At 52.8% G+C, this 27,504-nt stretch overlaps 1 protein-coding gene across 4 annotated transcripts; it reads right to left on the bottom strand.

Annotated features, from left to right (window-relative positions):
- Positions 1 to 682: 682 nt before the first annotated feature.
- ZAP70 (zeta chain of T cell receptor associated protein kinase 70) lies at positions 683 to 26,316 on the bottom strand. 4 transcript variants are annotated; one of them, XM_019716526.2, is made up of 14 exons: positions 26,159 to 26,297; positions 16,832 to 16,963; positions 16,198 to 16,648; positions 15,418 to 15,578; positions 7,561 to 7,699; positions 7,381 to 7,462; positions 7,253 to 7,299; positions 6,978 to 7,029; positions 5,794 to 5,986; positions 5,044 to 5,250; positions 3,033 to 3,225; positions 2,813 to 2,953; positions 2,605 to 2,717; positions 683 to 1,156 (listed from the first exon to the last, which is right to left on the bottom strand). In XM_019716526.2, the coding sequence occupies exons 3-14, from the start codon at positions 16,597 to 16,599 to the stop codon at positions 1,033 to 1,035; spliced, it is 1,854 nt and encodes a 617-aa protein (XP_019572085.2). In that variant the 5' UTR covers positions 16,600 to 16,648; positions 16,832 to 16,963; positions 26,159 to 26,297; the 3' UTR covers positions 683 to 1,032. The 4 variants fall into 4 exon arrangements, with proteins under 4 accessions (XP_019572085.2, XP_019572088.1, XP_019572084.2 ...); XM_019716529.2 differs by lacking the exon at positions 16,832 to 16,963 and having other exon boundaries at positions 2,809 to 2,953; positions 26,159 to 26,316; XM_019716525.2 differs by lacking the exon at positions 16,832 to 16,963 and having other exon boundaries at positions 26,159 to 26,316.
- Positions 26,317 to 27,504: the final 1,188 nt, after the last annotated feature.

The raw sequence follows: 27,504 nt of genomic DNA, 5'->3' as shown, positions 1-27,504 counted from the left end.
ACTCACAGGTCAAGAGGGCTCAGGGGTTTGCTCCCCGGCGTCACCATCTGGAACTCACGCTCCCACTTTGCACAACAGCTAAAACCCCCGCCCCACAGCTCTACAAATACCACAGGCATTCCAGATCTCCACAAATAAGGACTGCTGTCTCCTCCTTGCTCTCCCCCAGCGGGCAGGCTCCACATGGGTCTCTGGAGGGCCAAGCCATGACAATGACCGGTCTTCTGAGCAGGACTCAGCTGGCACTTGAGGGCACCAGCTGATAAAAACCCCAACTATGACTGTCCAGCCCAGGGAGGAAGGTGGGGCAGCTGAGAAGGATTGCAGGGGGCAGGATGGAGGGCAACCACGGAGTTTAGGTTGTTCCTGGGGGTAGAATTACCTGAAGACACTTTAAAATGCACTAGTGTGGGGTGTGGGGTTAGGAGAGGGTCAGCATTTGTGGAAGTCTTCCCAGGTGATGCTACCATACAATCCACAAAGACAGGGAACCTGACCAGCCACGCACACAGCCCTTCGGTCCCCACACTCACTTGCCTCAGTTTCCCCACTCTGCGATAGCCCCTCACTCGCATGAATATTCCCAGGGTAGAGAAGTGGGAAAACCAGCGCCACACAAAGAACGTCGTTTTCAGATATTTCCTTGTCCCTCCCTCACCCCCCAAAAATGAGGGATTTCCAGTAAGACAGAAGCTGAGTTTATTCCAATGACTGGGGTCTTGCCACCTGAACATGTCCAGAGTCTTCCCCTTCAGGGCCCAGAAGAAAGAGGGTCCTTGCAAGTAATACCCCTCAGAGGCCAGGACCAGGCTACACAATCCCCCCCTCCCTTGAGCTTCCGTCCTCCCCCAGCCAGAGGACAGGTGACTCGGTAGACAGTGTGGGCCTCAGGCCTCAACTGTCCCCTTCCACAGCCCACCTGGTGGGGGAGAGGAAGTGAGCTGGCCCAGCCAGACTGCAGGTCCTGAGACGGGGCTGAGCACACAGAGGAGCGGGGCACAGGGGCCTGCCGGCCCTGGGCAAGGTGGGCGCTCAGGCACAGGCAGCCTCAGGCCCCTGCCCACACTCCGGGGGGCCCTCCATCTTGCTGGCCAAGCTGTAGTAGTAGGTCCGCATGCGCTGCTCCACGGTCAAGAAGTCGGGACGATCCTCCCACCTGTGGGGATGGGCAGAGCTAGGCCACTGATCACATGGCCAGAACCAACTTCAGCTGGAGGTGGACACACAAGGGGCTCAGAAATCATGGGGCCGTCGGGCAGTCCTGGCTAAGGGGGCAGCCTCTCAGGTGTGAGATCTGGAATTCAGGGGTCTGAGAGAAGAAGGGCTGACAGACGGGCAGTGGGTGGTAAGGAACAAGATTGTGCGTTGGGCTGACACTACTGACCATGGGTGACCAGCTGAAGCACTGAGCATGGGATGTGCCCAGGGCCGGGTGCAAGGGTGCTGTCTGCCCTGACCTGCGGGCACTGAGGCGGTGGGGCTAGTGGGGAGCGGGACATTAAGGGCACTACGTGTAGGATACCCCTTTATCACTGGGGTGTCAGGTGCCAGCCTCTCTGGGTGTTGGCGTGCTGGTGTACTATGGGTAGGTTAAGGCATGTTGGAGTAGGAAGGGCTGATCACTCATTGTTTATCCTCCATATTGGATTGCTTCGGCGGCTGGGTATTCATGTCTTCAGTGTTGGCCAGGGAAAGACAGCTATTGAATGTGGGATGCGTGTACTGCACAGCCAGTGTGGGGTGACAGTGCATTTGGGCGCGTGCTGCCTGCTGTCTGATGGGAAGGCAGGATATTGATGGTGTTAGGAGTTCGAGCTTTGGGCTTCAGCCAGAGATGTGGTTCTGAATATACTGAGTGTTGGTGTGCTTTCCTGTTGGCCTGTCTGGGTACCTGTGGGGACTGAGGAATTCCATACCGGAGTCATAGCCCATGTATGAGTATTGGTACCCTGTGGGGACAGAGCCAGGAGAGCTGTTTCCAGGCCCTGGACCTCACATGGAAAAGTGCTGGCTCGAGTAGTAGATGGCCATCAACTGTGACTACTTGGCCATCAGCTGTAACCAGTTAGCCATTAGCCATGAAGATAATTGCCATGGCTATGCTGGCAAGTTGGTTGGTTGGCAGAGAAGCGGACGGGTAATCGCACACCGTGTGGAGCCTGTTTCCTGTGTCTCCAACCCAACCACCAGCGAGACTATAGTGGTGTGACTCCCCTATCCATGGCTCCGTGGGTGTTCCTTTTCGGCCTCACCATGTCCTGCATTCTTATGTGAAGAGCAGCACCAGAGTCCCTGCATGACTTGCAGGATTGATGAGTGGAGTGTTGGCTAGTGGGGGACAAAGGTTTTAGATGCTGGAGCACTGGGTGTACACAAGTAGGGTGCTGGCCCACTGGAACACTGTAGTGTCAGTGTGTTGGGGAGCCAAGCAAAGATATGGGGGGCTAATGGTGCCGAGTGCTGGAAAGGCCGTGAACTGGGGAGCATCTTTGAGTGGGATGACACCAGGGAGTTTTGTTGGACCGAACGACTGAGCACTGAGACCTCCTGTCCCAGGCCCACGTGTCAGTACGGCCAGGTCCCCACCCGCCAGCTGGCACTCACTTGTAGATCCAGCAGTCTCTCATGAGTGCGTACATTTCAGGCGGACACTCCGGCGGGCACTCCATCCGCTTGTCCTGCTCGATGAAGGCCATGACCTCGGGGCCCTTCATCTTCTGCTCAAGCCAGAGCCAAGTGCACACGTAAGTAACCGGGGCCCTCGCGCCGCCCCCCAGCGACAACCCACCCGCCTGCATGCACGCATGCCTGCCTTGTAGGGCTTCTGGCCATAGGAGAAGGCCTCCCACATGGTGACCCCGAAGCTCCAGACGTCACTGCGGCTGGAGAACTTGCGGAAGTTGATGCACTCGGGCGCGTACCACTTGAGCGGCCACTTCCCGGCTGAGCGGGCCTGGGGGTGGGAGACACTGCTGAGGCAAGGTGTGGGCCCCCCACTCCTGCCCACCTGGGCAGAAAGGGGCGGGACTCACGGTATAGTAGCTGTCATCGGCGCCTAGGGCCTTGGAGAGGCCAAAATCACTGATCTTGGCGTAGTGCCGGTTGACCAGCAGGACGTTGCGGGCTGCCAGGTCTCGGTGCACAAAGTTCTTCTCCTCCAGGTACTTCATCCCCATGGACACCTGGTGCAGCAGCTCTGCCACGTTGCTGACAGGGATCTCCTCCCTGGGTGCAGGGGAAGGCAGGGTCAGCCCACGTTCCCAAGGGGGCCAAGCCCATATCTCTGACCCAGCTGGGCGTGTGTTAATGAATATTAAGCATCTGCTGTGTGCCAGGCACGGGGCTGGGGACACAGCAGTGACACACAGGCAAAAGCCTCGGCACTCGTGCAGTCTGAGACTCGTATTTCACCCACATGCTGATTCCCAAACTCATATATTTGTTGCATCCTCCATGAGCCCTCCAGGGTGTCACGGCATCTGACAGTAAGAACAAAGCTAAGATCAATTGTTCTCTCTCTCTCTCACACACACACACACACACACACACACACACACGCATGGCCAGCTCCTTCTCCCCACCCCCTCTCTTCTCCACCTCCATTCTCTCACCCACTCAGGCCAGAAGCCCTGTCCTTGCCCTCGGTACTTTCCTCACACCCAGCATCCAACCCATGGGCACACCTAGCAGCCTTGCCTTCAGAACCCCTCCAGAACCCTCCACTTCTCCCACTCCAGCTTCTGCCACCCTGGTCCATCACCTCACTCAGGGTCAAACCCAAGTGCTTCCTGTGCCCACCAGGCCCTGCATGACCTGCCTGTCACCTCCCCAGCCACATCAGCTCCAGCCACAGGCCCCCATGTAGTGCTCCCACACCACAGCAGGCATGGGTGCACCTCAGGGCCTTTGCACTGGCTGTGCCCTAGCCTGGAACGCTCTGCCCCAGAGCTGCGCTGGGCTGCCTTCCTGTTTGCAGACCTCACCTCCTTCTCACCTCCCACCGACACTCACAACCCTTTTTCCATAGTATTTATCTTCCAACATACTCCATACTTTACTGTATTATAATTATTATTTAAAGCCTCTCTTCACCCAACCAGAATTCAGGCAGAAACCTTTGTCTCTTTTACTCACTAATGAATTCCAAGTGATGTAATAGTTCCTGTCACAGAGAAATTGCCCATTGAACACCTGTGGAATGACCAAATGCATGAGCCAGGCCCACCTTGAAGGTGAGTGTGGGCTGGCAGCACAGGCCTCAGTGAGTGTCTGTGAGGATAAGAACTTGAGGCACGTGGGAACACAAATGAACTGGCAATTTCTTTAGATCAGAGGTTGGTCAGTTTTTCTGTAAAGGGCCAGATACCGTGTTTCCCTGAAAATAATGCCTAGCTGGACCATCAGCTCTAATGCACATTTTGGAGCAAAAATTAATATAAGACCTGATCTTATTTTAGTTGTAAGACCTGCTCTTATATAAGACCGGGTCTTGTATTAATTTTTGCTCCAAAAGATGCATTAGAGCTGATGGTCGGGCTAGGTCTTATTTTCAGGGAAACAAGGTAGTTAACTATTTTATAGCCTTTGCAAGCTGCATGTGGGCTCTGCCACATATACTTGTGTGGTTTTTTTCCTTTACAGCCCTTTAAAAATGCAAAACCATGCAGGACAAAACAGTGTCTGCAGTTAGCCGACCCTGCTTTAGACAGTTGACTTAATTACACAGGTTGTGAATGTGGCTGACAGTAGGGTGGCAATGATGACAACATTTAGAGCCACACTTAGTTGACAAGCAGTGCCAGCCACTGTTCTAAGCACTTTATAAGTATCAGCTCATTTGACCCTCAATGGGCCTCCTGAGGCAAGCACTGTGAGCACCGCTGTGGGACAAATGAGGAAACTGAGGCCGGATGAACTGAGAGAGTTGCTGGGGCACACCAGTTAGTGGCACAGTTAGTGTCTGGGTGTGCGCAGGGGTAGGTGGGTCCATGAACGTAGAAACCCCCGTGTGTCTAGGCAGACCCCACGCCAGCAGCCGCTCACCTCTTCCCGAGGAGGAACTTGTGCAGGGGCCCGCCGCCCGCCATCTCCATGACGAGCATGAGGGCCTCGGCCTTGCACACGCCGATGAGCCGCACGATGTAGGGGTTGTCCAGCTGGTGCATGATCTGGGCCTCGCGCATCATCTCGTCCTTGTCGGCCTTCTCGGTGCCGTGTTTCAGCACCTTGACGGCCACGTCGATCTGCTTCCTGCCATGACGCACGCGGTGTGGGAGGTGCGCGTCGCGCCAGCACCGGCCCTGCTCCGCCGCCCAGTGCCCCCAGCCTGCCCCTCCTCCTGGGACGCGAGCCGTGGACGCTGTAGGCGGCTCCCTCACGCCCCATCTCCCTCCAGGGCCCCGGCACGCAGTCCCCTAGCAATGTCTTCGGCTGGAGCGGCACTCAGCCAACTCCCTCCCCGGGAACCGCCCCTCGCTGAGAAGAGCATCTCATTCACCCTCCCCGGAAACAGCCTTCACCCAATGACCACTCGACGCAGGGGTTCAGAGGGGCCCTCTGCAACTCCCGGGGGTTGGCCGAGGCCTCTGTTACAACCACGGCCCAGCCAGTCTCCCGTCCCAGGCTGCTTCTCTCACGCCTCAGGGGCTGTCCCCACTGCACACTCCCAGGAAGTCCTCTAGCAAGTTCCTGTCCCAGGGCCTGTTTCCCAGGCACACAGGTGTCACATCCTGGCCCCCACCCCATCTTTGCCACCCCCCCATCGGTCCCCACACCGCACAGGGGCAGCCATACTTGCGCATTCGGTAGACACCCTGGCGCACTGAGCCAAAGTTGCCGCAGCCAAGTTCAATGTCAGCTATGAGGAGGTTCTCACGCTTCAGGAAGAGCTTCTTGTCCTTGAGCTCCTCAGGGTCACTGTAGGGGCTCTCATACACACTCGTGTCCATGGGCAGTGGCCGCGCTTTCTCTGGGGGTGCTAGGCATGCTGGGTAGGGTACACACACAGGTGTGCACTCCCAGGTCAGGGGAAGGGCGACGGACAGGGGGATGGGGAGGGCAGGGCAGCCTCGGCACCCACAAGGCATATGCCCCAGACAGGCGTGTACCACCCAGAGCGTGCACATGTACAAGGGTACAAGTGTGTACGTGTGTGTGCACACTTCTGGTCCCATCTCTGGGAAGCCATGTCCAAGTGGACTAAAGGCAGGTGCCTGTGTCCACACAAATGCACCCATGTATACTCCCCCCCACATCTGTGTGCGTGCTGGCACAAGCATGAGCGTGCCAGCAGGAACATGCACATCTGCCTGTGTGTGCACTGATGTGCGTGCACCTATGTCCATGCTTGCCCGTGTCTATGCCGGCACCACACAGCCATGTTTCAAGGGCTCCAAAGGGGAGCCTCCGTGCACCCATAACTATGTGTGTTCTCTGAGCCACACACGGGCAGGCTAGCACCACACAGCAAACACAGGACCATCGGCAGCAGGGCATTTTAGGGCTGTGGGCTCTGGAGCCTGTTTGCCTGGGTTCCAATCCTGCCTCACCACTGCCTAGCTGCGTGACTTAGAAAGTGATTGCCCTCCTTTCTCATCTATACAATGAGACTAATTACTGTGACTACCTCCTATGGCGTTTCAGGAGAATCCAACGAGCTCATATGCCCGCGAGCTTGGAGCATAACTGGCATATAATAGGTGCTTAACAAATGTGTGTCTGTGCCTGGTGGCCCAGGCACAGCCATGTGTCCTCCCCTGCAGGTCAGCATGAGCTCATGTACGTGCACACAGGTGGGTGTGACGGGAGTGCCCCCGTGCAGGATTCTGTAAGCTCAGTGTATGCACAGAGCCAACCAAGCCGACTGCCACAGGCCAGGCCAGGCCCATGCTTGTTCCCCAGCAGACTCAAAGCCAGCAGGGACCCTGCCCGCAGCCTGGCACAAACCCCATCATACACCTCTGCCTCTGCCAGCTCACCTGGTTCAGGGGTGTATCCATCTGAGTTGAGGGTGTCGATCCGTCTCTGAGGCTAAAGGTCATGGAGTCAGCAAGGGTCAGCAGGGCCTGAGCTGGGGCACCAGCCCCTCTCATGAAACCCATATCCCCTGACAACTCCCAGGGACAGTGCAGGTAGGGGAGTCTCCTGTTCCACGGCAGCCCTGCTCTCCACCCTAGCCTCACCCTGGAAACAAAACCCATGGCCCCACCAACTCCATCCCTGAGGCCCCAACCTTGGGGTGCCACTGACTCACGTGGGTGAACGTGGATGGGTGGGCTGGGAGTGTGGGAGCAGCGGCCCCTGGGAGAGCAGAAAGGGGGGTGAGGGGTGAGGGACGCATCTCCCACTCCCACCCCACCCCACCCCCGCTGCCCTACTCACCTGCACTAGCGCTTGTGTTGGGGCAGGCCTCCTTCAAGGAGTAGATGAGCCCGTCAGCCTTCAGCTTCAGGTACTCCACCAACTGCAAGGAGGGCATCAGGGCAGGGCTCCCCTGCTCCCCAGGAGCCTGAGAACCCCGCCACAGCGTCTCCCCAACAACAGGGTGGGCGAGCAGCTCACCTGCCACAGGGTGTCAAACTTGGTCCCCTCAGGTATGCAGTATTTGCCCGCCTTGTCCTGGCTGATGAGGTAGTGGTACACGGTTTTCCCGTAGATCAGGGACAATGCGTACGTGCCTTGCTCCTTCCGGGGCCTCAGCCTGCCAGGGGCAAGGAAGGAGGCCACTCCTACAACCACCTGGGTCCCTCTAGTGGTGCCCCCCACCTGAGCCCAGCTCCCACACACACAGGGCATCATACAGAAGCAGCAGAGACAGGGGAAGCCAAGGTCAGGCCCCACTCAACCTCTAGACCTACTGGTAACCTCCAGGCCAGTGGGGCATGAGGCTGGGGGGGGGGGGGGAGAGGCAAAGAGGAGAACCAGTAATCCCAGGAGATAGTCATCTAATGTGACATGTGACCATCCATCCACAGGGAAGCATTGGGCTTCCCACCGCAGACATTTAGCCTGCATTGCCTGATACTCAGCCACCCACAGCTGGACACTGGGACACCCATGTCCCACTCAGCCATCCGCAGGGGACACTCAGCCAAGCACAGAGTACATTCACTCACCCACACGGGACACTTGGCCACCCATGGAAGGCTATGTGGCCACCTCTGGTGGACACAGAGCCACTCACAGGGAACACACAGGTCTACTACACATGTAGACTTAGGACCATTCTCTTGTGGAGAAGTGCATTCCCATGTACTTCTACATGAAGAGCAACAAAGGTAAGCACAACTCTATGGCCAGCACACGGGACACCTTCGTACTAATCAGAACAAGTCACCTTGTCATCACAATAGACCCGCCAGTTATCCTAACAGACCAACCTTTGACAGAATAAGACCCTTCACTGTCCTCTGCTGGAAATTTGCCAAAATAAATAATTCTTCCATGTCTATGAAAGGGAATTGAGCCCCTCAAAAATCGTACCTGTCTATCCACACACACACACACATGCACATACAGACCAACTGACCACACATGTGCACACACACATGCACACACACCAATCTGATCACACACACAGATGCACACACAGGCCAGCCTGACACACATGCACAGACACATACATATGCACACACACGTGTACACAAAGACCAACCTTACCATATGTTCACACACACAGACCAACCTGACCACACACACGTGTACACGCACACAGACACATGCGCACACACGCTGATTTAGACACCAACACCCACACCCTCACACCCCACGGTGAAACTGGTCATCATCTGCCACCATGAGTCACCGGCACAAGATTCTATTCCACAGTTAGGGGCAGATGTCCACCAGAGGACAGAGGGCAGCTGGTCCTGGAGGTCTCGGGCTCTGTGGAAGGTGTAGGCGTCTGACCAACAAACTAAGGAATTGCACTGAGTACAGAATAGCTGGCTGGCAGCATGCAGCCTGAAATAGCACTGGAGTCCTGACTAGTCGTATAAATTCAGACAGCGCTTGGGATCTGCCACGGATATCCATTCACAGGACAAATGTTTACTGAGTGTCGACCCCGTGCCAGGCACCATTCTAAGGCAGGGATTTAGTGGAACCAAGTCAGATGTAAGCCCACGTTGCAATCAAGCACTTCCTTGGATCAAAGGAACAGAGAAATCTCCCCTAGATCACCATGTGAAGGACTGAGGGGTGGTTTGTGAATGTCCCATCCATTCAAGACAGCAAGTTCCCCAGAGAACCATACAGGTCCCAGGCTAGGCCACAAAAGTGAGGAGATGCCTGAAGAGATAGGAAACCAGAATAGGGTGATGGGGAGCACCAAAAGGCTAGGGGGGAACCCCACAACAAACAAATGTCCCGCAGAATAGAAAGCACTTCCATAGCTAGACTGGTGGGCTAGCCTAGGCGTTATGGTCTCTTATTACTGCTTCTCTTCTTTTGAGAAGTGAAAATCTCTCTTAAGGTCAAAACCTTAAGTTTTGAACTGACAACAGAAACTCAACGCCCAGCCGCTCACCAGCAAATGTGGAATATTGAAAATACAGCCACACATTAGGCATTTCTGCCCATCGGTGGCTGAAGCCTAGTTCCATGTTTCCTGAATCAGAGCTTGGCCATGTGACTTGCTTTGGCCAATAAGACATCAGCAAACATGACACAAGAAAAGGCTTGGAAAGTGGTTGACCACCAGGGCTTGCCTGACCTCTCTTGCTTTTCCTGGCAACCCTGCAACCACTGTGGTTCTAACATGAGTCCAAGTCAGCCTGCTGGAGAAGTCACGTGAAGAACAAGGCACCCAGCCCGCCAGCTGCCCAACATGGGAGTGAGGCCATCCGAGACCATCTAGCCCCCGGAAACCCACCATCTGACTGCAACCACAAGAGTGAGCTCCAAAGAAACCAGCAGGAGAACCACCCAGCAGAACTAAGCCCAGGCTGCCAACCCATTGAATCAAAGGTGAATAAATGACATGTTTCAAGCTGTGACATTTTAGGATGGTTTGTTATACAGCAAAAGCTAACTGAAACACTCGCTTTGGAAAGAGACATAAAAGAGGAGTCACCAATTCCCAGAAAATAACCACTTAGGCAAAGATATTGGTGTGGTCACCATATACAAGGTGTGATCAAAAAATACAGTGAATGTTTAAATTTTTAAAATTTATTATAGTAAAAGACACATTACCATTAATCCCCTCAAAACACTCCCCCTCGCTTTAAACACACTTATCCCATCGTTCTTGCCACTTTCTGAAACAGTTTTGGAAGTCCTCTTTCGTGAGTGTCTTTAGTTGCACTGTCGTGGCTGCCTCAATGTCCTGAATCGATTCAAAATGTTTACGTTTCATGGTCATTTTGACTTTGGGGAAGAGCCAGAGGTCGCACAGTGCCAGATCCAGTGAATAAGGTGGATGAGGGCACCCTGTAATGTTTTTATTTGACAGAAATTGTCATATACCAGAAGTGATATGTAACACAGAGCATTGTCATGATGGAGGATGATTTACGGCACACTTTAAAACACACCTTCTCTCAACCATGGCTCACACCCGACTGACTGCACCAAACAAGTTGAAACTTGTCACCCACTGTTACTAAGGTTGATGCGCTGCTTCCTGTATTGAAGATCCTGCCTTTCCGTTGGGTGGCACTCGGCAGTAGCATTTCACAATATGTTTTGATCACACCATATATTTCAACGCCCCACATTCTACTTTATTCACCAAAACACCACTAGGTGGGGCAGTTCTTTGTCCTTGCAGTTCAAACTTGAACTTAAGCTAGAGGTTCAGGCGAAGAAATCAACTTGCATCTCCACTTTTAAAAGAATATAGATAACCTGATAATGGTGATAAAAGTTAAGAGCCCAGATTTATGAAGATACTGGTTCTAAACTCTTCACATTTTTGTAATTTCGTCTTCACAGCATTCCCCACAAGGTAGGTACTAGTGCTATTATCCCCGTTTTGCAGATGAGGAACTGAGGCACAAGAGCTCTTGCCTACACTGCACAATTTGTTGGAGGTAGAGCCAGGATTCCATTTGACTCTACCATTAATTCTACGTAGGACTGACAGCCAGCTCTGTCACAGATTACCTGTGCAACCCTGAGCAAGCCACTTATCCGCTGTGCCTGTTTCCTCGCATGTAAAATAAGAAAACTGAACTAAATCAGAAGTTCTTAATCGGAAAAGATCTCTGAGAATGAGATTCAGGACCAATCAAAAACTCATATAAGTATATAAGGGCTGACAACTAAGTTCACAAACTTGCCACCATGCGCTTACATTGGCCGCACTGTACAAACAGCTCGGTAATGTTTCATAACCTGGGTGTATCAGTGTCTCACAGCTGTGTTCGTGTTGATGTGTGGCGGTGTCTTGCTGAGTGGTGTTCACTATTGTTGTTGCATGTTTTTGTGTGCTGTCGTGAGAATGTCTGAACTTGAATTAGAGCAACGAACAAACAATAAATTTCTTGTTAAACTTGGCAAGAGTGGAAGTGAAATCAGGGACATGTTAGTCCAAGTTTATGGGGATAATGCCATGAACAAAATGGCCGTGTACAAATGGATTAAATGTTTTTCTGAGGGGAAAGAACGCTTCACTGATGAAGAGAGGTCAGGGCGGCCAGTAACGAGCAGAACTGAAGAAAGCATTGCAAAAATTCATCGAATTGTGCATCAAAATCGTCAGAGTACTGTGAGATGCATAGCAGACCAAGGAACATCAATAGAGAAACAGGAAAAAATCTTAACTGAACATTTTGGCATGAGAAAGGTGTGTACAAAAATGGTCCTGAAGGAGCTCAGCGATGAACAAAAGCAAAGGAGAGTCGACGTTTGCCAAGACCTTTGGGAGAGACAATACGATGTTTTAGGCTGTGTTATCACTGGTAATGAAACATGGGTGTACCAATACGATCCTGAAACAAAGTGTCAAAGTGCACAATGGATGTCAGCCAGTTCTCCACTACCAAAAAAGTTCCGTCAGTCCAAACCAAGAGTCAAAACAATGTTGCTAACCTTTTTTTATATCAGAGGGATTATTCATTATGAATTTGTACCAGCTGGACAAACAGTAATCAAGTTTCCTATTTGGAAGTGCTGAAAAAGCTACATGAAAAAGTTAGACGAAAACAACATGAACTTTTCACCAACAATTCATGGTTCTTGCATCACGACAATGCACCACCTCACACACCACTGTCTATGAGGGAGTTTTAGCCAGTAAACAAATCACTGTATTGGAACACCCTCCCTACTCACCTGATCTGGTCCCCGGTGACTTCTTTCTTTACCCGAAGATAAAGGAAATATTGAAAGGAAGACATTTTGTTGACATTCAGGACATCAAGGATAATACGATGACAGCTCTGATGGCCATTCCAGGAAAAGAGTTTCAAAATTGCTTTGAAGGGTAGACTAGGCGCTGGCGTCGGTGCATAGCTTCCCACGGGGAGGACTTCGAAGGTGACCATAGTGATATTCAGCAGTGAGGTATGTAGCACTTTTTCTAGGGTGAGTTCGTGAACTTAATTGTCCGACCTAGTCTGCAAGATCTCTCGCATAAACATGTTTTGGGAGGTTGTGAAAGGGGTTTGGCTTCAGTAAGATTCCGAGGGATCCATGATCCAGAAGTTCAGAACCACTTAACAATATTCTCTTGAAGGCCCTTCCCAGGGGTCAAGTTTCTTATCAAGTTGAATCAACCAGTACCGCAAATGCTGCAATTATGCAGAAATGCAGGGAGCTGTGGCAGCAAATATCATTAGGAACAATGCCACCCCTTCTATAATATTCTGAACAGTCAGTGGTAAGCGTGTCCCTGGTCTCACTTCCAAGCCTGAGTGGCATGCATATCTTTCTGTCACACCCTGACCTCAGAACTAGACCAGTTCCAGGCATGTCCCAGGCCCCGTGATAGCAGGGGTGTTCCTCTCACCCCTGCCCCACGAGGTTCTGTGCCTACAGCTGTGACCTTTGGCTCTATCCACTGAGAAAGCAGATACTGGCTACAGGAACTGCCAGAGAATCGACAATAGTTTCCATCCAAAGCACTCTTTGCCTAATTTTCCAGCAATCTGGCTCATTGTAGCTGCTTCTGTCTCTTGACATTTCCCGGCATGAGTCACTGTCCCTCATAATGTCACCGCTGCACCTGCTTCTGAACGTGAGGGCCAGCTTCAGTCTCTGTACTGTACCCAGATTCTAGGTCCTTCAGCCTCACCCTCTGTGGCCATGCCAATCCTGCCTGCCTCTGAGCCTCCAGGCCGCCGGATAGGCAGAGCCCAGCAGCTCAAAGCCACAGGCCCTGGTTCTCCTGAGAGTCCTTTCATCTCAACAGGCCAGTTAATTTGAAGCCTGTCATAACTGCTGCTGCATTGATGCAAAAACTTTGCAAACTTTTCCTTTTGGCAGTGGATTTCTTTGTCAAACAACATCTTTCATGAAAGCTTAAGCTATGAAACAGGTCAAAGCTGCACTGGGATGGGACCTCAGAAGCCCCCTGGCTCCACCCTCCACTCCTTCCACCAGTTCCGCCTGGAGTGGGGAGTAGAGAAGAAGAAGAAAGAAAAACCAAGACAGAAGGGAGGCAAAGACCAAGGTGATGAAAAGCTGAATTAGGGACTTGAGATGAAACCAGGGAAGGGAAGCCTAGACTGTGAAAACAACAGAAAAGGAAATGACACGTCATGAGGAGAAAGCAGAGACCAGGAGAAGTGGCTGTACCAACTGGAGGGTCATACAGCCTCCTTCGTGTGGCCAGCTTGGAGAGAGCCCCAGACACTCAGGCACCGGGGGTAACATGTACACGAGAAGTGAGGCAGGGATGTGTGCGAGACACAGGACCACATGTCCGCAGCAGTTTCGTGAGCATCTCACCCTAGATGGGGAGTGTGCCACCTCTGGATGAAGACAGGTAACATCGGGACAAGTGCCAGCCCTCACTAGAAGATGGAAGGCTCTGCCCCCAAGTTTACAGTCTGAAAGGAAAGTAAGAGCCCCAAACACTTGTGTGTGAGATGCTCGTCACCTCCATTATGGCTCCTTATTCCAATCCTATGACAGACTGCTTGCAAAATTGGCTGCTTTAATTTCTCTCCTGTGGGATTAGCCTAAGTCATTAGGCAGGGTAAAAAATTTAGTTTATCAGCTGATAGCACCGTCTTGTGGAGGAACGTGCATCCTGTGGGATACCCGCAGGTAATCTGGTACACGCACAGAGACCGCACATGGGTGGGAAAACCAAGGAAGGGGTCCGCGAGGTGGCCCCAGGAGAGGAACAGGGAATGGAGGCCCTGAGAATTCAGACACGTTGGGGAGGATAGGATGCTGGACTTCCTGGGGTCACAGGAAAGAGGTAGGCACCGAGTTTCACTGTATCTTGAGGCCTGAGTGATGTCAGCTCACATCTGGATAACATCCATTATATAAAGGGACCTGTGTCCAGACCAGAAAGCAGCAGCCAGCAAGACTTCCAACACGCAGCAAGGTTATGTAAATAGCTTCAGAGATACCTTCACAATAACCAATTCACAAATAGCCACCTGGCTCAGCTGTGGCCCAGACATGGGCACATACCAGTACATGTGTCCACCCATATATACTAACGGCTAACATTTACTGCACTTTTAGTACATACCAGACACTGCATGTTGCTTTACACATAGTAAGTAAGTCATGCAATCCTTGTAGCAGACCCTTGGGGGGGCACCACTCATCCCCAGAGCAGTCAGAGGGAGTCACCGCCTCCCTCCCTCACCTCTTCTACCCCAGCCCTCACTCAGCTCCAAGCACACTGGCCTCTTCGCTGTTTCTTGAACGTGCCACCAACTTGCCCCCTGGTCTTTGTACTCACCTCCCTTATCCCAGAGGGCTGCACAGCTCACTTCTTACCTCCTTCGGTTCTTTACTCAAAAATCACCTGATCAGACAGGCCTTTTCCGGCCACCCAATCTCACCCCTCTCCCCACCTACACACTCTTACCACCACTTGACAGACTGTATTTTATTGATTCACATTTTTTGTCTATCTGCTCCACAAGGACAGGGATCTGTGTCTGTTTTGTTCACCACCATGTCCTCAGTGCCTGCAACAGTGCCTGGCACATGGTGGCTATTCAGTATATTTGTGTTGAATGAAGGTGCGGAAATGGAGGCAGGCGGAAGTTCAGCTACTTGCCCAGTGTCCCCAGCTGGTAAGTACCAGACACTGGATTCCAACCCAGGCGGTCCAGCTCTGGGGTCCTCACCACTGCTGCTCCTGCCCCGTGGAACGGCCCTTTGCAGACTCAGAAACGCATCCCCACTTGCACGTGGAGCACAGGCACGCTGCCCACCTCTACCGGCACACTGACACCTGCGCCCACCTCACTGCCCCAAAGCCCAGGCCCAAGACCCACGTACAGGAACTTGCCGTCGGTCTGCGAGCCCGAATAGAGTTTGCGCTCAGCCTCCTCACGCGTCAGGTTGCTGTGGTACCAAGGCATCCGCTCGTGAGCTGTGGTAGCAATGAGCTTCTCCACCTGGGGGGCCTGGCTGATGATGGCCTGCTCCAGAGCATCTCCCTAGGGAACGGAGGATCAAGGGCACTTATACACGTGCCAAGTGCGTGACCACAGGAACCCTCTTCTATCTCCTGGACCTTCCCAATTGCCTCTGTTCCCATGAGACCCCACTCCCACCCCAACCAGGCGCACCTGGGTTAAGTCCTTCCGGTAGTTGAGGACAGCCACCCTCCCTTGTCCATGTTTCCACCTCAATCCATTCCAGGCCCCGCCCATCCAGGACCGAGCCCCAGACCCCGCCTTCCAGCCGGCTCCTAGCACATCTCTGGCTTGAAGTTCTGATACTGGTAGTCGAACACCTCGGTGTATTACATCTGGTCGAAGACCACAACCCACCGCCCTTCTGGCCACCCTACCCCAGGGCACCGCCCCCAGCCCAAGCCTCTCTCCTTCAGGGCCCTGAAGGACCGCCACCTTCCGGTCTATCTTCGCTTAGGCCCCTGCTTCAGAAGACCCCTCGTAGTCCCGCCCCTCCGGCTTCCAAATCGGACGCAACACAGCCAAGTGCCGGCGGAAGAAGAGGCTCCGTCTCGCCTAATCCCCAATGCTCCCTCAACCCCAGGGTCCGCCCTCCCCAGCCCCGCCCATTCCGAGCCCACCCCTGGCCCCGCGCTCTCACCTCCAGCTTCCACGTCTGGCGCACGTAGTCGCGCACCATGGCGTCGCGCAGGCAGTCGAAGACCCCGGGCTGCGGCTCGAGCCCCGACGGCCGGTTGCAAGGCTTGCGCAGGTTGCAGGGCAGTCCGTCGGGGTCTCGCGAGTAGAACTCGCAGAGCTCAGCGGGGCCGCAGTGCGCCTTCCCGCCGGCGATGGCGTAGGTGCCGTTGAGTTGGCGCTCGATGGGGAAGTGGTGGAAGCGCACGTCGTGCACCAGCGACAGCACGTAGCCGCCCAGCGAGCGCAGGCACTGGCGCAGCAGGAAGAGCCCGTCGGCCATGCCCGCCAGCTTCAGATGCTCCTCGGCCTCGGCGCGCGAGATGCTGCCGTAGAAGAAGGGCAGGTGCGCCGCGGGGTCTGGCATCGCTTCCGCTGCTCCGCGCAGGTTGCGCGCCCCTGCGCCTCACCACACCCTGCGGGTTCAGAGCGGGATTTGGGGCATGTCAGGGCCTCGCTTCCCTTCCTGAGCTCCGTCCGTGGGCCCAGAGATAGTGAGAGAGAGGCCGCAATGATGGGGCATCCGTGCCGATCGTGCAGAGCATGCTTTGTGCCAGAACCAACTTGGAGAGGAGACCCAGCCTGCGTCCCAAACCCACCTCTGACTTTTCAGAGAACTTGTGCGGGAGCGCCCAGACTACACGACTGGCCCCACACACCAGCTCCTGGAACTATTCATCTCCAAAACACGTGTTGAATTCTTATTGTTTCAGGCCAATGCTGGAGATAAGCTGGAAAAGACAGACATGGTTCCAGCCTTCTTGAAGATAACAGTCTTGGGGGAGGGAATGCAATAAACAAAGAGACAAAAATAATAGCTACGGATTTAGGTCAGTGTTATAAAGGAAATATAGAGCGATATTAAGAGAGAGAAGAGGCCACAGTAGCTCTGATGGTCACCTTCTCTGAAGAGGTAGCATTTGAGCTGAGATCTAAAGAACAAGGAGGAGCTAACATTTCAAAAAGCAGGAAGGAGAGCACATCAGGCAGACGGAACAACAAGTGCAAAGACCCTGAGGTTAGAATAAGCTTTGCTCATCAAAGGAAGCTTACTCTGTCTTCCCGACTCACTGATTATTTCCCCCACAGCCTTAGAAATTCCCCTTGCCTTCCCACCTCTGCCTTCATGGACACGTTTCTAGAAAGCCTAAACTAATCTGAATATCCATCAATAGGGGATTGGTTAAATACATTAGGGTTTAACTTCAATGTGAACTTTGATAGAGCCATTAAACAAAACGAGATATGTGATTGGGAAATATCATATATGGGGAGAAGGAGTTAAGGATATTTAGGTAAATGGGTATCTGGTGAGGCAGATAACCTAAAATTATCTACCTTCAACTTCCTGGGGTAATGGTGATGTCCGATATCTTGATAAGTGTTGTGTAACACAGGTGTCTGAATTCCTCGAAAATTAGAGATTGTACACTTAAGATTTATTCATTTCATTGTATTTGGATCCCTCAGTAAAAAAGAACCATAAATTATTGAACCATAGTTAATGATCTGTGTGCAGAAATATTTATCGATGACTGTAATTTACTTTGAAAGGCAACCAAAAATTAATATTGACTGATAGATGAATAGATAGGTCCAGTCAAATCTTATTATTCGCAGTAGTTCTGTAGTCACTGCAAACATGGAATTAACAAATACTAAACCCTTACTCCTAGAGGAAATCCAAGGCTAGGATTCTCTGAGACTCTAGTTACATTTTCATCCACTTATCAATACGTAACCTTGTTCTATGTGTACTGCTGTTTAAAGGCACCTTGGTTTATGTTGGTGATCGATTAACATTGAACTCTCAGCCAACAGCACTATAACTAGAAGCTTATCTAACACATTCTTTTTGGCACCCCACAGCCTGCCTGCACTTGGGAACACTAGACAGCACTTCAGCACTGCACGTGGGACCCATTGGAACAGTGAAATCTACAAACAGCACAAAAATTTGGCACCAAGTGGACTGAGGACACTTGTTTATGATATGAGAGCTGAGACAGGAAGGTAGAGTGTCTTGTACAAGCTTGGCTTTCTTGCTGCTCTGCGTGTGTCCTTGTGACCGTGAAAGTACCTCAAGTATTAGTTTTGGGGTTTCAAATAAATTTTAGTGATAGGCTAATTCGCAAGTACAGAAAGCACTAATAATGGGATCAACTATATGTGATCGAGCAACTATAGCAAAATGTTAATTGTAGGATCTAGGGGGTGGCTATGGGTGTACAACTAATTCTTCCCATTTTTCTATATATTTGTAAGTTTTATGTGACATTGAAAAAAATTGTCTCCCCATAGCAGTTTCTGGTCATTTCTCTACTGAAGTGGGCCCAACAAAGCCACCCAGGCATGGGTTGTGTTCAGGGAAGGGGCTTGGGAGCCTTTCTTAGTTAAGCAAATGTAAGCAGGGGTGCAGAGGAAGCTGTTGTGGCTTGAGCAAGGGAGCCTGTCCCCTGGGTGTCCAGGGACACGCAAGGACGGGTACTGGGGCTGGGAGGAAGGTACAGGTCTTCACTTAACGTCAACAGGGTCTGGGAAACAGTGACTTGAAGCGAAACAACGTGTAACAGATCAGTTGTACCTGAGACTAATTGATAGAAACGAGAGTTAGATTCCTACAGCATATTTCTAGTCACAAAAACATCATCAAACTTCAAAATAAGACCCAAAATACTTCTAATATTAAGCATTGGAATAAAGGTGAGCTCAACATACATTGAAGAAAGATGAATGAAAACAAGCAATATCATTCTTTTCCAACCCTCTGATTCTAGTTCAGGGTCACGGTGGCCAGAGCCTCTTGGTAGCTCAGGGTGCCAGGCGGGACCCAGCCTGGACAGGACGCCCTTCCATCACAGGGCCACTTACACACCCCCACTCACTCAGACGGGGACAATGCAGACACGCCATCCCCTCACATGCTCATCTTTGAGATGTGGAAGTCCCAGGAGAACACCCACGCAGACACAGGGAGGATATGCAAAGTCCACACTGACGGTGGCCCCACTGGGAATCCTGTTTGTTTGTTTGGTTTTTCCTCATCAACATTATGACAAAACAACATTGAATGAAACATTATTTCAGGACCTGCTGTACTGAAAATTTCAGGTGAGGTTTGGGAATCATTTTAGGCATGGCCCGTGATTCCTTTCAGGTGAGGCCTGCGAATCATTTCAGGTGACATCTGGGTTGGGACAGCTGGAGGAGGGGCCAGAACCTGCATTCTGACCAGATACCTCTGACACCGGGGTTAGGAGGGCCAGGGTTGTGGGGATTCCTGGTTGTCCTAGCAGTTACCCGGAGGCGATTAATCAGGGACTGCAGCTGTGTCCCCATCTGGAGCCATCATAGGCCATCATTCTGTAATATATGCAACAGCACGGGCGACCCTCAAAGGCATCACGATGAGTGAAAGAAGCCAGACTCAAAGGCTACTACTGTGTGATTCCATCAAACCTATCAATGGGGAACACTTCAGTGGCTGCCGGCAGTGCGTGTGTGTGTGTGGGGGGGTGGGGGTGCTGACTACAAACGGGCATGAAGGAATTTGGGGGAATAGTCTAATATTGATTGACATGGTAGTTTCTTGGCTCTATGCATTTGTCAAAACTCAGAATTTTTCTCTAAAATGAGTAAATTTTACTATATGCAAATTATTCCTTTGTTTGTTTGTTTTTTAATTAAAGGGGAATAAAGGAGCTGGAAGGTATAGACACACCAGGCACTAAAAATAATAACTGAAATCGGAAAAGGAGGGCTGTCTCCACTCCTGCTCCCCTTTCTTGACCCCTGCCTTCCATCCAGCCTCAGAGCCTGCCCCTCAAACACAGGCTGCTCCCCAGTCTCCGTGGACTCCCCCCGGCTGGCCTCCTCCCTCTCTGATGCCAGCTCTCTGCGTCCCCAACCTGGTCCCCTCACTTGGGCCATCCTGTCTGTGGCTAACTGCTGCCACTCCCACTTATCTAGTCCAGATCTCTCTCCTGAGGTCGGTTTGTGCTGCCATCACCTCCTTTGATCTCTACCCACTGCTTCTATTAATAAAACTTGAGATCCAGATCTAACTCATGGTGCCTGTGATTGGCTGAACCCCACAGTCTGTTTCCAATATGAGCTGAGCTCAGGGGTCTGCAAGTTGCTTCTACGCATCTCCTACCCAGGGCCTCCCTTATTCAAGAACCTACTGTGGCTCCCTCCTGCCTACTCCACTGACTCTAACTAAACTCCTCAGCCCTCCCTCTGCTCCAGCCAGGCTGCACTATTAGTCTGCCTGCAAATCTGCTTACAAACTCTTATTCCTAGCGTGCCCTCCCCTCGGAAGGCCCTCCCCACTCCTCTCCACTTCCCAAGTCCAGCCAGCCCTGCCGCACAGGTTCATAGAGCTGCTCCCTGTAGACACAGGACAAGGCAGTAAGGTGGGGGCCTGTCCAGCGACCGTGGGGAGGGGTGAGGTTGGGGAATCTGGTCTCTGGGGCAGGAAGCTGTGGCAGGAAACTGTCGACAACACAGTTTGAGAAACTCCTCCCCACAGTGGTCGCAGGTGCAGCCTGGGTAGCCGAAGGGGGGTTGGTGCAGAAGTGGGGGTGGGGAGAGGCTGGCCCCTAGGGCCATAAGCCATGCTTGGCCACCGTGGACCCGAGGCCAAGGTGTCCCAGAGACAGCCATGCTCTCTGTGCGTCCTCAGCGTTACCCCAACTTGTCTGCCTCACTGCAATCATGACAACAGTATCAACAGCCTTCAGAGCAGCTGGGCCCGTCTGCAGCCTCCTGTGTGACCCCAGACTCGGCCGGAGGATCCGCTGCTTCTGTCCTGAGTGGTGCCCCACAGACTCCATGGCTTTCCCAAGAGATGTGCCCTCCGTGAGACTCCCCATCCCATTCCTGCCTGGGCTGGCTGTGTCCTGCCTCCCCTCAAGTGTGTGAGCATCTTGTGACACCCTAACCTGGCCTTCTCCGAGTGTGCAGCTCCACCCAGACACCAAGGGACAGCGGCCCTGAGACGGGGAGGAGAAAACCTCTGATCCTTGGCCAGACACATCTGCCTGAAATGCCACCATTCAAGCGCCCTCCCTGTGTAAAGGCTGGGTTCTGTTCCAGGGAAACCTGACACCCCAAACGTACTGCAAAGGGAGGAAAAAGGGTCAAGGGATCAAATATATTTTGAAAAACATATTAGCATATTAAAGGTTCTGATGCAAAACAGTAAGGAGGTTCCTCAGAAAACTAAAAATAGAACTACCTTATGACCCAGAAATTCCATGTCTGGATATTTATCCGAAGTAATCCAAAACACTAATTCAAAGAAATATATGCACCCTTATGTTCACTGCACCATTATTTACAATGGCCAAGATGTGGAAGCAACCTGGGTGTCCATCAATTGACGACTGAATGAAGACGAGGTGGTACATATAAACAATGGACCATTAATCATAAAAAAGAATGAAACCTTACTATTTGCAACTACATAGATGGACCTAGAGGGTATTATGTTAAGTGAAATAAGCCAGACAGAGAACTACAAATACCATACGATCTCACTTATATGTAGAATCTAAAGAACAAAATAAAGAAATAAATACATAAATAAATAAATACCTGCGTGGAAGGCCCCTCTCCAGCTTTGTTTAATCCCACAGCTATGTAGCAGGGCGTTGAAGGTCCACTGTTCCACACAACATATTCTGAGCATTAAAAGCCCCAATTAAATGGCCATCGTGAGAGCCCAGAGGGGAGGCAGGCTGCAGAGGAGCTGGGTCTGCTGGGAGTGGGTAGGAGTGGCCCCAGCCAGGCCTGTAGGCTCTGCATGCCACCCTCAGTCAGATCCCGAAGCATCCCCACCCAAGGCATTTTGGAAATGAGGGCCCGGCTCCTTACTGTCCATGGCTCATCTCACTGACCCCTAGTCCTCTGGCCCTAGACCCCAAGGCCCCCCTGAAACCATGTTTCTTGCTCCTACTCCACAGGCCATGGTGGGGCCCCCTAAGCCCACACACAGAGGCAGCACAGGCATTTGTCAGCTAACAAAATGCCACCTCAGTTACATTGTAAGTCACAAGCACAACAGTTAGCATGGTGCCATAGATGGCAACAGGCTCCTTCATATCTTTTCTCTCAACAGGGCATCAGATTGGAATCATGGAATCATCGATCCATTGCATAGGAGCAAGTGTGGTCCTGAGCAGTGAGCTAAGCTCGCCAGACCCCACCTGGAAAACGGGTCAGCAAAGGCGCCCGACACTGGGGCACTGCAGAGGTTCTGTGAGCGACGGCTCGCAGAGCACCATGCACAAAACCTGGCCCACCCTTCCGCTTCCATGTCCTGCCTGCTCACAGCCATCCAGGACCCCCGCCTCACGCAAGGTTAAAGCCCAACACTCGCAGTGACCCCAGGCTTCGCACCATCTGCCCCATCACCTCTTTGCACTCACTCCCTCTCTAGCAGCCACACAGGCCTCCTTAAGTTACTTGTTCAGGTCACTTAAACAAATCAGGCAAGATCCAACCTCAGTGACTTTGCACAGTCTGTTCCCTCTGCCTGGACACTTTCCCCAGTATCCCTCACTTCATTCAGGTCTCTGCCTAAATATCACCCCCTCCTCCAAGAGGCCTTTCCCGACCTCCCTCTCTAAAATCACCTCCCCTTCTTCCTCTGTCCTGAGCCAGCTTTATTGTTCTTTACCACCAAAAATGGGATATATATATCAACTTGTTGACATGTGATCTTTGACATATGTTAACAAATGTTATGACATATCTTATAATATGATAGAACGGGAACAGTGTGAGAGTGGAGACCCTGTCTTGTTCCCCTGCCTATACCAGCAAGGTACATAGTAGGTGCCCAATAAACGTTTGTGGTGTTTGCAGAGGCCACTGATGCCAGGTACCTGAAAAGGTATGCAGCCCGCTGTGATGGGTGGACACACCTCTGCGGGTCCCTGGATAGGGACGAGGGGCCGTGGGGGCTTCCTTAGGAGAGGGGGGGAATGGTGGGTCTAGAGTCCTCCTCCACTAACAACGGCGGGAGAGGAGAGGACCAACGCCAGCAGCCTTTGCACAGGCTGCTTTCTGTTCCCAGAAAGGCGCCCATACCCTTCCCTTGGCCAGATGCTACAGGTCCCCTCAGTTGTCCCCTCTCCTGGAAGTGTTCCTGCCCAGGCTGAGTCGGGCACCGCCTCTGCTCTCCCAGGGCCTGTCCTCCCACATCACAGCCCTGATGGCTGCAGAGGACCGCTGTCAGTCTGCTCCTCTGCCTCTGACCAGGCCGGTCACCCCAAGACAGAGCCTACAGTGGTCTTGTTTTCTCCTGGAGCCCCTGCTGCCTCCCAATAAATACCTGTCACCCGGGCAACAACAACAGCCTCTGTGCCAGGGACTTGATGGCACGTCTTATGAGCATTATCCATTTAATCCAATCCTCACCTCACCTGCATTCCCAGCTAGCCCCATTCCTCCTCAGCTAAAGAAACTGAGGCTTAGAGGGGTCAATGCTGTGTCCAGAATCATGCAGCCTGCAATGGCAGTTGGGATTTGAACCCAGGCCTCTCACCCAGCAGCCGGCATCAACCACTCCAGTCCCTGAGGAGAGTGGAATCCCTGGTTCCAAGCTGTGCGCTCAGGGGCTCCGCCACCCCCAGACCCCGCATTGACCCAGGTGTCACTGTCCCCTGAGCTGCCTTCAACTGTCAGGGCCCAGGCTGTTGGGGGGTCAGGGGCAGGTCCCCACATCCAGCTGACTCTCTAAGTGTATGTTGAGTGACTGGATGATGCCACGACACCAGCCTCCCCACCCCCACCCCAACCTCTGCTGCCTGGGTTTTAAGGGCTGTGTGACCGCGAACAGGAGCTTTCCCTCTCTGCGCATCAGGCTCTGTGACTGTGAAAGGGAGATGGAAAAAGGTTTAGGGGATGAGTGTGGAGGACGGAGCCTGGTGGAGATGTGGGGACAACATGGTCCTATGCGTTGCAGGATGCTTAGCAGCATTCCTGGCCTATAGCTACTACTTAGATGCCAGTAACACTCCCCAAGGGACAGGGGGAAGGTAAAATTGGCTGTGTCTTAACCCTATGCTTGGGGAGGGGCCGGGAGTGGTCAGCATGGAGCAGTCTGGCTGCTGCAGCCCCCAGAATGGTCTAGGAGATGAAGTCCAGAGCCTGAGACCACCCGGAGTGAGACCGATCATCACAACTACAGTTATGCTGGAACTACACGCGTTTGAACTGCCTGGGGCCACATACACGCAGATATTTTTCAGTAACTATGCAGTCGGCCCTCCATCTCCCGGGTTTCGCATCCACAGAGTCAACCAACCCACAGGTCGAAAACAGTATTTTTGATCCGCGGTTGGGAATCCGCAGGACTGACTGTAGCCATTGTTCTAGGACATTTTCTGTATCGAACTTGAGCCTCTGCAGGGTCCTGGAACCAGCCCCCATGGATACAGAGAGACGACAGTAGAATCAAAAGTTATACACAGATTTCCGACTGTACAGGGGTCAAAAACCCTAACCCCCACATTGTTCAAGGGTCAACTATAGCAATATACTTATATAGCACCTACTGTGTGCCAGGCACTTAGATGTATTCACTCACCTAATCCTTGCAAGAGCCCTGTGAGTGAAGGATTTGTGGATTTGGGACTGAAGCACACAAAGGTGGAGGGTGCTTCACTTCTGTGTGCCCAAGGTCACACAGCACACACAGTTGGTGGCAGAGCCCGGAGGCTAATCCAGGTCTCTTGTGTCCCTGCAGGGCTGCAGGCATGAGGCTGGAGGACAGGCGAGAGGAGGAAGAAGCAGCTCTGGGGTGGCAGAAGAGCCTTGGCAGGTGGCACCCAAGGATGTGGCACCCCAGGAGTCCCAGAGCCTAATCTCTCAGGCAAGCTTTATTAAACACCTACTGTGTGCTCACTGCCTTAGCTGAATGAACAGTAACAACGATCATCTTGAGTTGTTCACCACACGAAGCCCTGATCCTTTCTGCCAAGACCGTTTCCTGCCTGGGGCACCTTTCCAAACCTCTCACCCAGCAGTCAGGAGCCAAGCACCTACTAGGTGCCAGTATTTTTATCTACATATATCAGATATATAAACTGAGGCTCAGAAGGGCCAAGCAACTTGCGAACGACACACAGCGATTGAGCAGGATTCAAGCTCTTTGCTCCTTCACCCCTCTGGTCCCCCTTTAACCTGAGCTGCCCTACAAGTGGCCCAAGCCTGCCCTGGACCCCTCATGGTACTCACTGGCATTTTGTTGTTCAGATTCACAGCCCTGTTGAGCCACCCTCATATTCATGGCCTCGGGCCAGAGCACAGGTTTACTTTCTCTGGAGGTTTCCCTGCTTCCTGGAACCAAGGATGCTGGCCTGGCAGCGCCCAGCGGGAGGCCAGCAACTGAACAGGCACTTCTGTGTCCCCAGGACACTTCTGCTCGGCTGAGCCTCTGAAAGGGTTGGGGGTGGGGGGTGCTGCTTCCCTCAGTGTGGCCGCGTCTGCTTCCCTCTCTAGCTGGACACCACCTGTCCCAGTACAACAGCACTCCGGACTCTATCCTCCTCCACCAGACCCAGGCCACCCCTGGAGACAGCAGCCAGCTGCTGTTCCATCCATGATGACTTACCTGGGGACGGATGTCCAGTCAAACGGGCTACCCACAAGGTCTCTGATCCCCAACGCAGACACACAGCTGGTTGTAGATGAAGAATGAGGGCCCAAGAAAACAACTTGGGTCTCTCTGTAGCCCAAGCCCCCAGCCTAAGGCCCCCGCTGGCTAACCAATGCCTCTCAGGCAAGGTGTAAGGAGGTCCTGCCCTGCCAGTTTCTCACTGGCGGGAGTTTTATTCACCTTCTGTCAGCTGCCCCAGAGTCCCCTGGGGTGGCTGTGCTGGCAGGACAGAGGCAAAAAACAAAGGATGGCCACTCACCTGGATGCAGCAGCGACAGCACGAAGGCCCCAGCCGGGCAAGGACCTGGGCCGGAAGGCCTGATGTGCTCTCAGCAGCGGGTTTCTCAGCCTATTTCCTTGATGCGAAGACAGGAAAGGGGGCTGTGTTTGAAGTTTACGTATAAGTCATAAAGTGCTGTGTTCAAGGAAAATCGCAGGCCACGTGCTCCGGAGAGGGCAGAGGGCATTTCCGGGGCCAAGCAGTGCCTGCCCCAGCGGGGTGGGGGGAGGAATTGAGGCCAGCTGCAAGCAGGGGATATGCACGAATGAGGATTCCAATGGTACCCCCAAACCTCAGGAGGGGAGCTGTGTGCGCTGGAATTTGGGGGAGTGGGACAGCGGCAGTGGGAGGGGGATCCCCAGGACTCACTGGAAACTAGAATCCCCCCACTTTCCCTTCCCAAGGGGTCATGGACACAGGCCAGGCCCTGACTGAACTGCCCCTACGAGTGATTCATTATTTATTCCATGGGCAGGTTAAAGCTAACAGAGGAGAAACCTACAAAGTCAGTGCACACCTCAAAGTTTCCAAGCACCCTCTGTGTGCCAGGCATCAGGACAGTGATGACAGCCCTGTCCCTGCCCTCAAATGGTTTCAGGCTAGAGGAGGAGGCAGCTGAGTCACCAGGGAGACAGGGCATGATAGCAGAAACCTGGGCACTGTGTGTCCCCAAAGGAACCCCACGCAGCCTGGGGGTGTCAGGGAAGGCTTCTGAGAAGGATTGGCCATATCAAGGCACGGAGGCAGGGTGTCCCCAGTGCCCACGCAGTCCGGCCCCACCTGGACCTTCCCCTCACACTGCACCTGGCTGATCACCACCTCCGCTCCGGCCACAACCGCTTCCTCATCCTCTCGCCCTCCCTTCCCCACATGGCCCACCCGTGATGGCACACACCCAGCCTCTGACCAGATGGCGCACCTCCATCCGCTCCTTCAGTGGCCCGCAAAGTACCTGTTGCATGGAGCCCACTTCGCCCCATCTCTCCCTCCTGTGCCCCAAGGTCTCTGGAGGCTCTCTTGTCCCCACTTCCTTGTCCTCTTGGACCTGTGTGGCCTCAGGCACCTGTGTGGGGCTCTCCTAGGTCCACTGTTGAGATCCCAAGAACCTTCCTTCTCTGGGTCCTGCTGCCCTGGGGGAGGTGGGCTCAGCTCCCCAATCTGACTGCATTTCCTCCATGATGCACCCAGGTCTCCTCTCCTGGGGACCCTCTCCCCATTTCTGCTATCCCCCAGTTCCCTGAACCTCCCTCTCCCCACTCAGGAAATCCTTCTTCTGGGCTCCAGGCTGGGACACTTTTCTCCTACATAGATTTTCCCCTAAACCT

The sequence above is a fragment of the Rhinolophus sinicus genome, linkage group LG05 (assembly GCF_036562045.2).
Source record: "Rhinolophus sinicus isolate RSC01 linkage group LG05, ASM3656204v1, whole genome shotgun sequence".
Taxonomy (NCBI): Eukaryota; Metazoa; Chordata; class Mammalia; order Chiroptera; family Rhinolophidae; genus Rhinolophus; species Rhinolophus sinicus.
The sequence above is the reverse complement of the archived record's forward strand: the minus strand, read 5'-3'. Positions and strand labels throughout refer to the sequence as shown.